Source organism: Malaclemys terrapin, chromosome 3, assembly GCF_027887155.1.
Source record: "Malaclemys terrapin pileata isolate rMalTer1 chromosome 3, rMalTer1.hap1, whole genome shotgun sequence".
NCBI lineage: Eukaryota > Metazoa > Chordata > Testudines > Emydidae > Malaclemys > Malaclemys terrapin.
Genome location: NC_071507.1, coordinates 91,693,533 through 91,705,888, shown reverse-complemented (window position 1 = coordinate 91,705,888; position 12,356 = coordinate 91,693,533). Strand labels below are relative to the sequence as shown.

The 12,356-nt window shown below is 41.4% G+C and overlaps 1 protein-coding gene across 2 annotated transcripts in view; it reads right to left on the bottom strand.

Moving 5' to 3' along the window:
• The window catches only part of TMEM242 (transmembrane protein 242), a 41,530-nt gene extending 29,596 nt beyond the window's left edge, over nucleotides 1–11,934 (bottom strand). For both annotated transcript variants that reach the window (XM_054023245.1, XM_054023243.1), the window contains exons 1-3: nucleotides 11,767–11,934; nucleotides 9,882–9,982; nucleotides 304–441 (exon numbers count right to left, since the gene is read on the bottom strand). In XM_054023245.1, the coding sequence (XP_053879220.1) occupies nucleotides 304–441; nucleotides 9,882–9,982; nucleotides 11,767–11,902 (375 nt within the window). In that variant the 5' untranslated portion in view covers nucleotides 11,903–11,934. The remainder of the gene's footprint in view (nucleotides 1–303; nucleotides 442–9,881; nucleotides 9,983–11,766) is intronic.
• Between the last annotated feature and the right edge of the window lie 422 nt (nucleotides 11,935–12,356).

Genomic DNA, 12,356 nt, shown 5'->3' with positions numbered 1-12,356 from the left:
GCTACTATTCTAGTCTTATGGCTGGAATAGTAACCCTATGTGAAGGCTCTGGAATACTGGTTCATATAAGTATGGTATAAATAGTTCCTCTCCCATATCACCCACAACAGCCCCTTCCAAAACAGCCTATTTGTGGCTAGTATGAAGCCCCCGCTTTCTGGTGCACAGAGGCTGAGCAGCCATTCTCCCTTAGCATACACCCCTGCAGATGGCACTCTGTAGGGCTCAAGTGGTGCGGAGGACCCACGAAAGACATTCCACACCTAGATCACAATCTGTGAGGAAATGATGTGTGGTACTCACACTGTGAACTCCCAAAGCCTTCCAGATGGCAAAACTGATCAGCCCAACTCCACACCAGGCATACAGCGAACCCCACCCCAAGGCTCGTAAGGCCAGCGATGAACCATTCTCTGGTAGTGCAGCTGTGGCAGTAATACCCTAGAATCAAGATTAAAAAGGTCAAGATTCAGTAACACAAGGATTTTAAAATATCTAAGCTAAGAAAAAAATTAGCTCTAGGCATTTGTCTCTTTAGCAAACTCTACTATTGAACTAAAGAGACAACAGCATTTGACAGTAGCACCAGAGGGTAGAACAAGGGGGTTAGTTGAATCCCTTCCTGTCCCCCCAAATTCCCACAGAGCTGGGGTGAAACCCTCCACAAAATTCCTCAGGATTAGTTGCTCTTAATCCTCCAGGAAGGAGACGTGCTATTGACAGTCCTAGCAGTTGTCAATAGCACATGTGGGTAGCACACTTGCTATCTCAAGAACCCTAATGTCAGCTGCCATGCGGGGATGACTGACTGACTGGTTGGGGGCACAAGATGCAGTAACTGAGTAGGAATCAGGAAAAACAGAAGGGCCCAGAAATACCTTCACAGCCCCAGATCACTAGGAGTCAGAGTGTAATAATGCTCTAAAACTCATCTCTGCAGACCTCTACGCTGGCCCCCTGGGTAACAGCAGAGAAAGCTGGAGAAACAGCAAGGCCCTGATGACCTTCAGCCCCATGTGGAGCAGGTACCTCAGAAAGAGTGGGACTAATGTGAGGATGGGGGGAGAGGAGCATAACCTGAAGGAGTTCTGAAAATGGGCTTTTAAAAAACAAACAAAAAAACAACAACTAATGTTGTCTGGCACTGCTTGGATCTCATTTCTCCAAAGAATCCATTGACAGGCAAATGTAGAATCCTGTTCAGCCTCCATACTGGGTCATGCTGAGTCATTTTAACCATTTAACCATTTGTCAAAATTCCGATACATCAGGGTTGACAAACCTAATAACACAGAAATCTTTCTCTGGAAAAATCATTTCATGCTGAGCCAAACAGGTTCCCTGTTGTGATTTGAGGCCTTTGGGTGCTGACCTAATATTAATGTATTATTACTAATATAGGAGTACATAGTACAGTTTACACTGAACAGTCAACATTTACCTAGTTATCACACTGTGATATCTGATTAAGTGTACTTAATTCCTGTAGAATACGTGTAACCTACAGAATGTAACTGCAGTAAACCAGATACCACTGCAATGTGGTAACCATAGGCACAAACTCCCTGGGTGCTATGGGGCTGGAGCACCCATAGAAAAAAATAGTGGGTGCTCAGCACTCACTAGCCACAGCTCTTTGGCGGCTCATGGAGGGACTTGGGGGAGGGCGTAGAGCAGCCAGCAACGGGCAGGGGCCTCAGGGAGGGAGCAGAGCAGGGGTGGGAAGAGGCAGAATGAGGGTGGGGCCTCGGGGGAGGTGGCAGAGTTGGGCGGGAAGAGGGCGGGACCTTGGGGGCAAGGTGGAGCACCCCTGGGAAAAAGTAAAACTCAGACTGACTTCATTGGAACTACTTAGGTTCAGGTAAGGACTGCAGGATTGGACCCTAAAACTTTAGTATGCTAACTATAATATGAGGCAAAATTCTTGGTCAGACCACATAAAAAGGTCATGATAAACCTTGGTAAGTGCCAAAGTTTACTACCCTGAAAATGCTCCCATTCAGGCCCCGATTCTAGAAACACTTTTATGTGCTTAAATATATATACATGAGTTTTTCTTCTGAACCCAATGGGACTGTTAAGCACATACATAAGTGCTTGCAGGACAGAAGACAAAGAACATATTGCTGTATGTAAATTAGCCCTTAAATTAAAGAAAACTATTCTAGAAATATTAAGATTCAAACCTGCACAATAAAGTAAACCAGTATCTGCACACACTATTTAAAATTGTTTAACAGTAATTTTGTTTTGTACTCAGAATTCTGGAAGAACTGATTAAAAACGGAAGGAAGGAATCTTCAAGGTGAGGCCTTCTCCATGGAAACAGTATGCTGGTAGGTAAAATTCTGGGAGTATAACAAAAATTGCCATTTTATTTTTAAAGAGCATGAAACTTCTGTACAAAGGTAACAAATAGTCATTAGAAGTGTAAACATACAAAAAAATAGGTTCATTTGCAAAATTATTTAATCAAAAATATGAAATCCTGACAGAGAAAATTCATTTGCAAGAGAATTTAAAGAACAGTTTTTTTCAGATATTCTAATAGCAAAGAGAAATATGTAGTTAAAACTAAGTATCGGGATTAGCTTGATTTCCGAACTTGTTTAAAGCATTTATAGCTCTTGGATTTTTGCTTTTCAAAGGTGACCAGCCATGGAAAAAGATTAGGTTTATGATCTTGTATGATATATATAGAAGACCTGAGAGTATGTGATGGTTTTATTTTTTTCCCTAAAAAAGTTTGTTACAAAGTCCTGTCTTATCTATCCTGTTTTTCCTGGAATGCTTTATAAATCTCTTGATGGTGATGGATGATATGATGAACTAGGCTGATGTCTTCATAATTACCAGTAAAATAAACCTTGAGCAGTTGAGAGAAAGAGTTTTAGTCACAAACTTTAGAAATTCTAGGTTTTTGTTTATTTTCATTAATACCTATTTAACTCAAACATGTGCCAAACAGCTGTAAGAAAAGATCTCATTGCTAAAAGATCAACATCCTTACCCTTACCCTAAAGTTAAGAAAACTCCCACACCAGTTCTTTAGCTCTCCAATGTCACCTCCAGCAAAATCAGAGAAGACAAGATTTTACACTTACTGATATTTCTAATGTAAATCAGCAGAAAAAAATCTAAATTGACCCCACCCTACCCACTAGCTAAGCCTTTATTATACATCATAAATAAGTGCAAAAAAACAAGTGCACGAACCCAAGATTTTCCTTTTGCAGGTCATCTTTAATCTTCCTGAAAATTTTAATATAGATCCTGCTATTTGCCCTCCTGCATTGCATTTCTATCTATTTTAGCATATGTAGAGTGCCCACCACTTCCAATATCTACTGGACTTTGGAATAGTATCAAAAACTTTTCATTCAACTTTGAATCATCAAACAACTATATATTTAAATAATCCCAAAGACAATCATAAACATTAACCATTTTCATTCACTTTTTAAATTTCTAAGATTTAGTTCTGAGCATGGTTATCCAGCTGAAGTATATGTTCACAAAGGATATATTCAATAGCAATCTGGCTCTTTACATAGCCTAATCTAATTCAAGAGTAGAAGCCATTAACAAAAGATTATTAGACTAAGGGCAACTCAAACACTGTTGGCTCAGTTCTCACCTTAGAATTATGGGCGCATATCGTTTAAAATCAGAGTGGCATGCAAGTATACATGCATTGTGTATATGCATATATATATATATATGCACAAAGACACAAACTACAGTGATGATTATTCAGACTAAGTCCTTTATATAAAAATCCTATGATCTTGGTACAGTAGCTAATGAATGTTCATAACAATGATTCTGTTACTTTTAGAAATTCTATAACTTTTCTTTGTCTGACATTTTTCCTATCTAAATATTTCAAATATAATATAAAATCTGAGAATTTCTCTACTTTTGAACATGACAAACCATGCACAAAAAATATCCACTTCATTGAATCTTTAAGTGGGCGACACGAGTGTTATTTGTGGAAACGGCTGGCAAAAATGAATTCTATTTAAATACTTCATTGCACCAGAAAAAGTGATAATGAAAGAAACTGATCTGGCTTTATTGGCAGTAGTTCAAGAGAGTTCAGTCACAAGCTGACTCCTCTGGGGTAGTAAGTATCCAAGTAAATTGTGTTTACAGAAATCTTTGTCATAAGATGTTCAGGCAAGCTATTTAAATCCTCAAGAGAAGTGATGAATGAATTGCTAGTAGAAACGCTTCTGAGACCACAATGCAATAGCATAGAAAAAATGTTTCATTAATTAAAACATAGAAATAGCTATGTGTTGCTCTTTTAAGTAAATGGGGTTTTACTCACATGTTTGTTACTTACTGTCAGTACACATTGGTTTCTCTTCATCACAGCTCCAAGGTTTGGAAAAACCTCTCTGAATACAAAAATAAACTGCTAAAACACTTTTTAAAAACAGGCCAGGAAAATATGGAACAGAATTAGCTGACTTGATTCCAAAATATATGTTCCAAATCTCTACTTTTGGGGGGGCGGGATTGAGGGAGAGCGAAGTAGACTGGAGTTGAAGGTACCTTTTTCAAATGTATTAGGGTCAAAGGCCCCAAACTTGCAATTGTCTCCATGTGAGCAGCTTTCTATGTCTGCAAAGAAGCCCCACTGCCTTCAAGGTACTTAAAGTTAAGCACATGCTCACTGCTTTGCTGGATTGGGGCCAGAGTTCTCAGCACCTGGCATGATTGACCCCACTGTGAGTAAAGTTAAGCACATGCACAAATCTTTGTAGGATTGGAGCCTAAATCACAAAAAAAAGAAATTACGAGTTTGTCATTTAATGGCACTGGATTTTATTTTTAAAAAATCTCTTAATTGGCAGTTTCTGCCTTTGGGTGTTGCAAGTCAGAATTAAGGTACATTATCAAAGCTTGTCCTGCAGATACTCCATACATGCTTAACTTTACTCTCTTGAGTAGTTACACTGATTCCTATTACAATGCATGGGAGTGAAGCTAAGCATTTACATAAGTATCTGCAGGATTGGGGCCTTGCCTTGTACTTTCCTAATCGAAAGGTGCAAACATGTGTACTGTGGTCACGTCAGTCATAAAGATGGAAATAACCTCGAGAAGGTCATCATTAGGGTCCTACAAATTCACAGTCCATTTTGGTCAATTTCACAGTCATAGGATTTTAAAAATCATAAATTTCATGATTTCAGCTATTTAAATCTGAAATTTCAGTGTTGTAACTATAGGGGTCCTGCCCCAAAAAGGAGTTGGGGGGGAGGGGTTGCAAAGATATTGTAGGGGAGGTTGCAGTACTACTACTCTTACTTCTGCACTGCTGCTGGTGGCAGTGCTGCCTTCATAGCTGAACAGCTGGAGAGCGGCGGCTGCTGGCCAGGACCCCATCTCTGAAGGCAGAGCCGCCGCCAGCAGCAGCGCAGAGGTAAGGATGGCATGGTATGGTGTTGCCATCCTTATTTCTGCGCTGCTGCTGGCGGGGCGCTGCCTTCAGAGCTGGGCCCCAGGCCACTAGCCACCACTCTCCAGCCACCAGCTGCCGCTCTCCGGCCACCCAGTTCTGAAGTCAGCGCAGAACTAAGCTGGTATTACCATGAGCCCCCTAAAATAATCTTGTAACCCCCCCTGCAACTCCTTTTGGGTCAGAATCCCCAATTTGAGAAATGCTGGTCTGCCCCGTGAAATCTGTATAGTATAGGGTAAAAGCACACAAAAGACCTGATTTCACGGTGGAAGACCAGATTTCATGGTCTGTGACATGTTTTTCATGGCCATGAATTTGGTAGGGCCCTAGTCCTCATGTAAGGAATGGCGGCAGGTCATCATAGTAGGGCATGACCAGCGAGGAGATGGATAGATGGTGTCCAGCAGATCACTGGGAGGTCAGCTGCTGAGTGCTCAAAGCTAGTGATGGATTGAGAAGGCTTCTGAAAATTCTCCTATGGTTTCACCAATAGTCCGACATGAATAAATGGATTTTACTTACTTACTTATTTACAGCAGTCCTTTCCTGCATCATGCCTGGCTCTAACCCCTGCTGTTAGTCTCTCACTTTTGTAAGCATAAAAACATTATTCATTTTAACTATGCATTTTACATCTATGATGACTGCATTTAACTTTAAAGCTAGTTATTCATGGTTATGCTTTTATTTTTGTACAATATCATTTAAAAGTTGTATTGTTACAAATGATAATGTTCAGTGCTCTAAAATATACAATTCTAAATGAAATTAATAATGCTACTACAGAGCTACTTTTCTGTTCTGATGACTAGTCCTCAGCCATTCTTTTTGACAGTTATACCATTTTCAAAGTCTAGCCTCAGTCTTGTGAAACTGTTCACCAGCTATCCTCACAGTCAGCATGGCAAAAAGCAGCATTTCCTTTTTATGCTCTCTAAAGTTCTAGTTCTTGGTAGACACTGACGTTTGCTGATAAACTGTTTTAACTCAGTTGCAGGGCTAGCAGCAAATATAGGTTTCAACCAAAAAGGAAAATCCTTCACTTCATTTGGTGCCTCGTCCAATCTTACTACTACTCTTCAGTGTCATCTTAATGTCCTCTAGATTAATTTCATATTGAGTAGTAGGGCAAGTTAGCCAGTGAAGAGCATACAGGTCTGAAATGGTGTTAACATAATGTCCAGGAAAAAGTTGTTTTAAAACATCATTGCAAGATGGTAAAAAATAATAGCCAGTCAGAATGAAACCAACTGTGCTATTTGTAACAGGATTTATATAATTTGTGGAATTATATTATTATACAGTGTGCCTACTTCTTAATAGATTTAAAATGAGACAACTGTCTTAGTTTCTACATATCTTGCAAAACTTGAATGTCTCAACATTAATTACAAATAATTACACGTAAAAAAGCCAACGACACTATACTCACACACTCTAAGTAGAACAAAACAAAACATAATAACTGATACTATAACTTTATATCCCTCAAACCCTCCTCTCTCCAAAAGCTGAGAAAGAAAGATGAGTTTTGCAGACAGCTTTGAAGGTTAAAAAATCTGGGCATTGTTAGACTAAATAATTCTTTGTATATTTTCAAATCTAAATAGGCCATAGAAAATACAATATTGTCACACAATAACGTATAAATACATTCTACAACTAGACTGACTTGTTTATTTTTAAATCCAGTGAAATTTAATGTTCATCAAAATCTTTTAGCACTTGCCAAAGCCAGGTATAAGGCAGGAAGGCACTCTGCAAGTTTTTCCAAAAAATCTCACCCAGTGTACCTTAATCCTCACCTACATCACACCTTTTCCAGTATTCTAGTAACACAAGGCTCTTCTGAACAGAATAATAATTGTGCTAAACCAGTGATGGGCAACCTGTGACCTGTGCGCCGCATGCAGCCCCCGTCAGGGTAATCCGCTGGCAGGCTGCGAGACATTTCGCTGATGTTGACCGTCCGCAGACATGGCCACCCGCACCTCCCAGTGGCCGCGGTTCGCCGTTCCGGGCCAATGGGAGTGGTGGGAAGTGGCACAGGCTGCAGGGATGTGCTGGCCGCCACTTCCCACGGCGAACCGTGGCCACTGGGATTTGCGGGCGGCCGTGCCTGCGGGTGGTCAATGTAAACAACTGTCTCGCAGCCCACCAGTGGATTACCCTGACGAGCCATGTGCGGCCCATGGGCCACAGGTTGCCCACCACTGTGCTAAACTGTAAAAATATTTTTCACTGTTGGAGATGATGGGATGTTAAAAAACTGATCCCTGTTGGTTTTCTGCTACTAAAAGAACCCTGCTGTTTATTTTCTTATTTAAAATTATCTAATTTTGATAATTTATTTTCTATTAGTTTGTCTTTAGAAGGATTATTACATTACTCACAGAAAAAAATGTGTATGCTTCATCTTACTGTTCACCTACCTGAAATTAGATGGCGTTTGCATTTTTTGCTAGATATTCTAGTATTAGAGGCGACATGGGATCAGTATGGAACAGCCACAGAGTGATATGTCTCAGCCTAAAGTAGGGTTTTGCAAGATGAAGGATGGATCTCAGATATTCCCTCCTCCAAAAGAAGAGATTTTGAGGGTTCAGAATAAATGCTGTTATAAACTTAATGGAAAGTACAATGAATAAAATGATATGATTTTGTATGTTAGAACAAAAGGATTTAGAGGATGAGGCCTCTCTTAGGTGCAATAGATATTATAGTAGGTTTAGTGTTTGATCAATTTTAAGTGTTTATTTTACAAATGCTCGTTCAATGAAAAACTGATTAAGGAAAAACTCTTCCTGAATAGTTGTGTTCTGTTCCAAGATTAGATATATTTGCACATACAGTCCCATCATAGGTTTGTCCTTGCAGTTAAAAATGCAAAATATTTATAGGTTTCTAGGTCTAAATGTTTATGGCACAGATGTTCTACTAGGTAAATATTATGTATTTACATAATCTTTATTTTAAAATTCTCTACTTACATTAATGATACATACTAAATGTCCTCAACTTGAATACCTTTTAGAAACTTTTTGAATGATCTAACACTATTTTTTATGTATCTTATTGCAAGTGTTACATACATGTGAGTCACAGACCAGTACATATACCATGTGTTGTAATACCTAGGTGGCACGGGACAAATTAAAGATGGAGTTTAAGTTTGAATCTCCATGTTTTTCTCTGTATAATCTTACTAAAACAGCTTTCTGCATATTTATTTATAACAGTGATCATTCACACACTAGGTTTATCTGTGACAGTGTATTTATCTACATGATATTCATTTAATCATATAGGTTGTAATCTTGCAAATGTGTGTGCTTAACTTTGAACTTGTCAATGGGACCACTCACATGAGTAAAGTATTTGCATGTTTGCAGAATCAGGGCTTTAAACGGCAAATTTATTGTTTAACAGCTTTGTGTTTCAATCATTTTGTGACAGAGGGCAATTTCCTGCAATATCCCAGATAATAAGATTTAACTTAATTCAGTAAGATTTAAGTTTAAAGATCCATTGTATTAAAAATAGAATTGTTTGTGTAGTTGTAGGACTGTATGCAACTTTTCTAGGATACTGACTAATGTATACCTTGTATACTTTTCATGAGTGTGCTAGTTCTGTGCTGAGGCTGTTATAAACTTGTGACCATAGACAAGAATCCTTTGTGGGGTCTGAAGGACTAATCACCTATCAGGACCCATGTTAGAGTTGGGATGATCTCTGGTAAGCTTATTAGCGTACATGTAGGTTCTTTTTTGTTTTTAATATGTTTTCTCTGTAATGTTTTTATCCTAAGAATAAATAAGTTTGCACAGAAAGTGCTGTGAGGTAGCTCAACTGTTGGCAGTAACATTGTTATTAGTCTCTGAAGAGAAAGCAAACAGGTCTGCTTTGGCAGTCTGACTTTGCTGGTGAATTTATAGTATAATTACAGAGCTGTGCAGCCTGGAAATATCTCGGTCAGAAAAGTGAGAGACGCATGTCTCCACCCAAGAGAGACAATGGCTGGAGAGCCAGAAGCCTAGCATATATGCTCTTGATGGACAATAGAGGGGGAATACAGGTGTAGTCGCCCTGAACTGTGACACATGTATTTAATATTTTTCATTGGATTATAGTAATATGATCACAGCAGACTGAATAAACTTTTTATAGGGCTTTATTATAACCAGCCCAGATCTGCCACTAGAGCAGTAAGGAACACACACCTAACTTAGAATTAACTCCTGCTCTCATTGACTTCATTGATGCAAAATCAGGCCTCCTGGTTATAAAACTACTATACCTTTAACAATTAGTATAGCCAAAACGAGCATGCAATAATACACTATGAAGCAAAGATTTTATTTTTACTTTTGCCTGGTTGTATAGTACTTTAAAAGAAACAAACCTTATTGAACCAGTTGGGGTTTTTCTTTTTAGCCATAGCAAGTGTTGTACCAAAACCAGCTATCATTCCTGCAGTAGCAACAGTACCTAGAAAAATTCCACCTGCCAACAAAATTTAAGAAATTAAAATAATGGATTTCTTTCCTAGAAAAAAATAATGTTCAAGCATTTAAAAAAAATCAGAAGTGCAGATCTATCAGCAGCTGCCTAAGGGAAAGGAATAGCTGTCAAACTGCTCATTTTCTAATCTAGTGAATGACAAGGAATGTTTTGTAATATAATACTTTAAAAATAAATTATTAGTTTATATCAACAAATTAAAACTCTGATTTACTACTTCACACTCTTGGTGAAGAGAAAGGGCACATGGCCAGTAAATCCATGTAGAGACTGATCATCTATAGGAAAGGTGAGTGAGGCAACTTCTGTTGTTGAGAGAGAGAAGTTTTCAAACCACTCAGAACTCTTCTTCTGGTCAGGTCTGTGTGGTTCAAAAGCTTGTCTCTTTCACCAACAGAAGTTGGTCCAATAAAAGATATTACCTCGCCCACCTTGTCTCTCTAATATTCTGGGATTGACACAACTACAACTACACTGCATTCATCTATAGGAAAGTCAGATAAAACCAAGCAGACTCCTGGCTTTCCCAGGTAAGGTCCTTCTCCTTTACAGTGCTCTCTGAATAATATCTCCCCACAGCAGCATGGGTATCTCAAGAGCTGTTTATCCCATGGCTGCACCCTTTCTTCAAGGGGGAGACTTAACTCTGCTTCTTGCAGCATTCATCAGTTCAAATTGCCAGTTGGAAATCTGCCCATATTTGAAGACACATTCAGCAGCTGTTCTCCAGCTTTGTCCCTGTTGTGGCCTGGAGCACCATTTCTATACCCATGGTGGTAGCTGAGGGGCTTCTGTGGGTCTTGGGGAGACGGGGAAGTGCAACTTTCAGTTGCTTCAAAGAGACAGGGTGGGTGAGGTAATATCTTTTATTGAACCAACATGTGTTGGTGAGAGAGACAAGCTTTTGAGCTACACAGAGTTCTTCTTCCGGTCTGGGAAATGTACTCAAATTTCATTGATAAACATAAGATGGCCATTCAAGGTGAAGTGGCCCATTAACAACTCTCCATTCGTAGGCTGATTACGAGGGTTACGGATTGTTGTTATAATGAGCCATAAATCCAGTGTGTCTGTTCAGTCTATATTTTGTAGTGTCTAGCAAAGGTGTGAATTTAAGCTCCCAGGCTCATCTTTTGAAGCTGTTGTGCAGGTTTCCTCTGAGGAGGCGTGAGAGGTCAGATACAGAGTGGTGGCTTTGTGACAAGTGCAGTTGCTTCAGAAGCATTTCTAAACCTGCTTGCACTCTCTTGCTGCCCTCTGAGCAAGCTGCAGGAGAAGCAGGTTCCACCCAAAGGGATGGTCCCCTTGCTTCCTTTGGGGCTGGAATGGGGGGGCTGGGGCTGAGGCAACAGCAGTGCAGGGGAAACCACCCTTCAGAGATGGGGGTGGGTGGACAGAGGCTGTCAGTACCAAGATGTGGCTGAAGCCACGGCACCTGCTAGAGCAGCGATAGCCCCTCCGGCAACCCATAACTCCCCCAAGGAGGCAAAGGGGCACTCAGCTCAGCTGGGGAGGGGAGAAGCAGCAGCATCCTTGGGACCTTCCTGTTACAGCCAAGGCTGTGACCAGTAGCACCCCAGCCAGCCCCACTGCCCGTCCTGGGACACAGCCTGTCTGCCCTGGAGACAAGGGGCTTTCTCACACTATTGCTGTGATTAAGAGAAGGGGGAATCTTCACCTCTTGTGGAGACTGGGCAGAGCAGCAGCGTGTCCGCCCCCTCCCCGCTATGGGGCCTTTACTCCCTCCCCCCTCCGGCTCTCTGCACCTTTGATGAAGAAGAACTTGTCCTGGGCTGCTGCAGGGTGACAGCCCGCCCGTGCCACGGGCGCTCCCAGCCCGGGGTTCCCCTCAGCGGGAGCCGCGGTGCCCTCGGGGTCCCCCGCGCCAGCAGCCGGCATCATGCTCGGGTCTGCGAGCGAGGCTCCTCCCTGCAACCCGGATGGAAACAGAGCTGGGCAGGGACGCGCTAGCCCAGCCCCCGCCTGTGCACCCGGCAGCGCTCGGCTCAGAGTCCCTCGTACTGCTCACACCGCCACGGCAGGGCTTCCCCAAGCCGCCCAGACCCGTCTGCTGGGGGCGGGGGGGAGGCGCAGCGCCAGTCTCTTCTAGCGTCAGCTAAGGGAGTGGGGTACCCTGCCCTGCCTCGGCTCCTCTCCCCTCCCCCTTGATACACCGCCCCTCCAAGGAGTCAAAACGGCCTTAAAATGATGCCCCCCCCCCCAGCTGCGAGGGGAGCTGGGCTCGGTGGTGCAGTTTATGGGACTGGTGTGTGACAGAAAGTATTGACAAAAAGAACAGGAGTACTTGTGGCACCTTAGAGTTTCAGTGAAACTCTATATGCATCCGAAGAAGTGG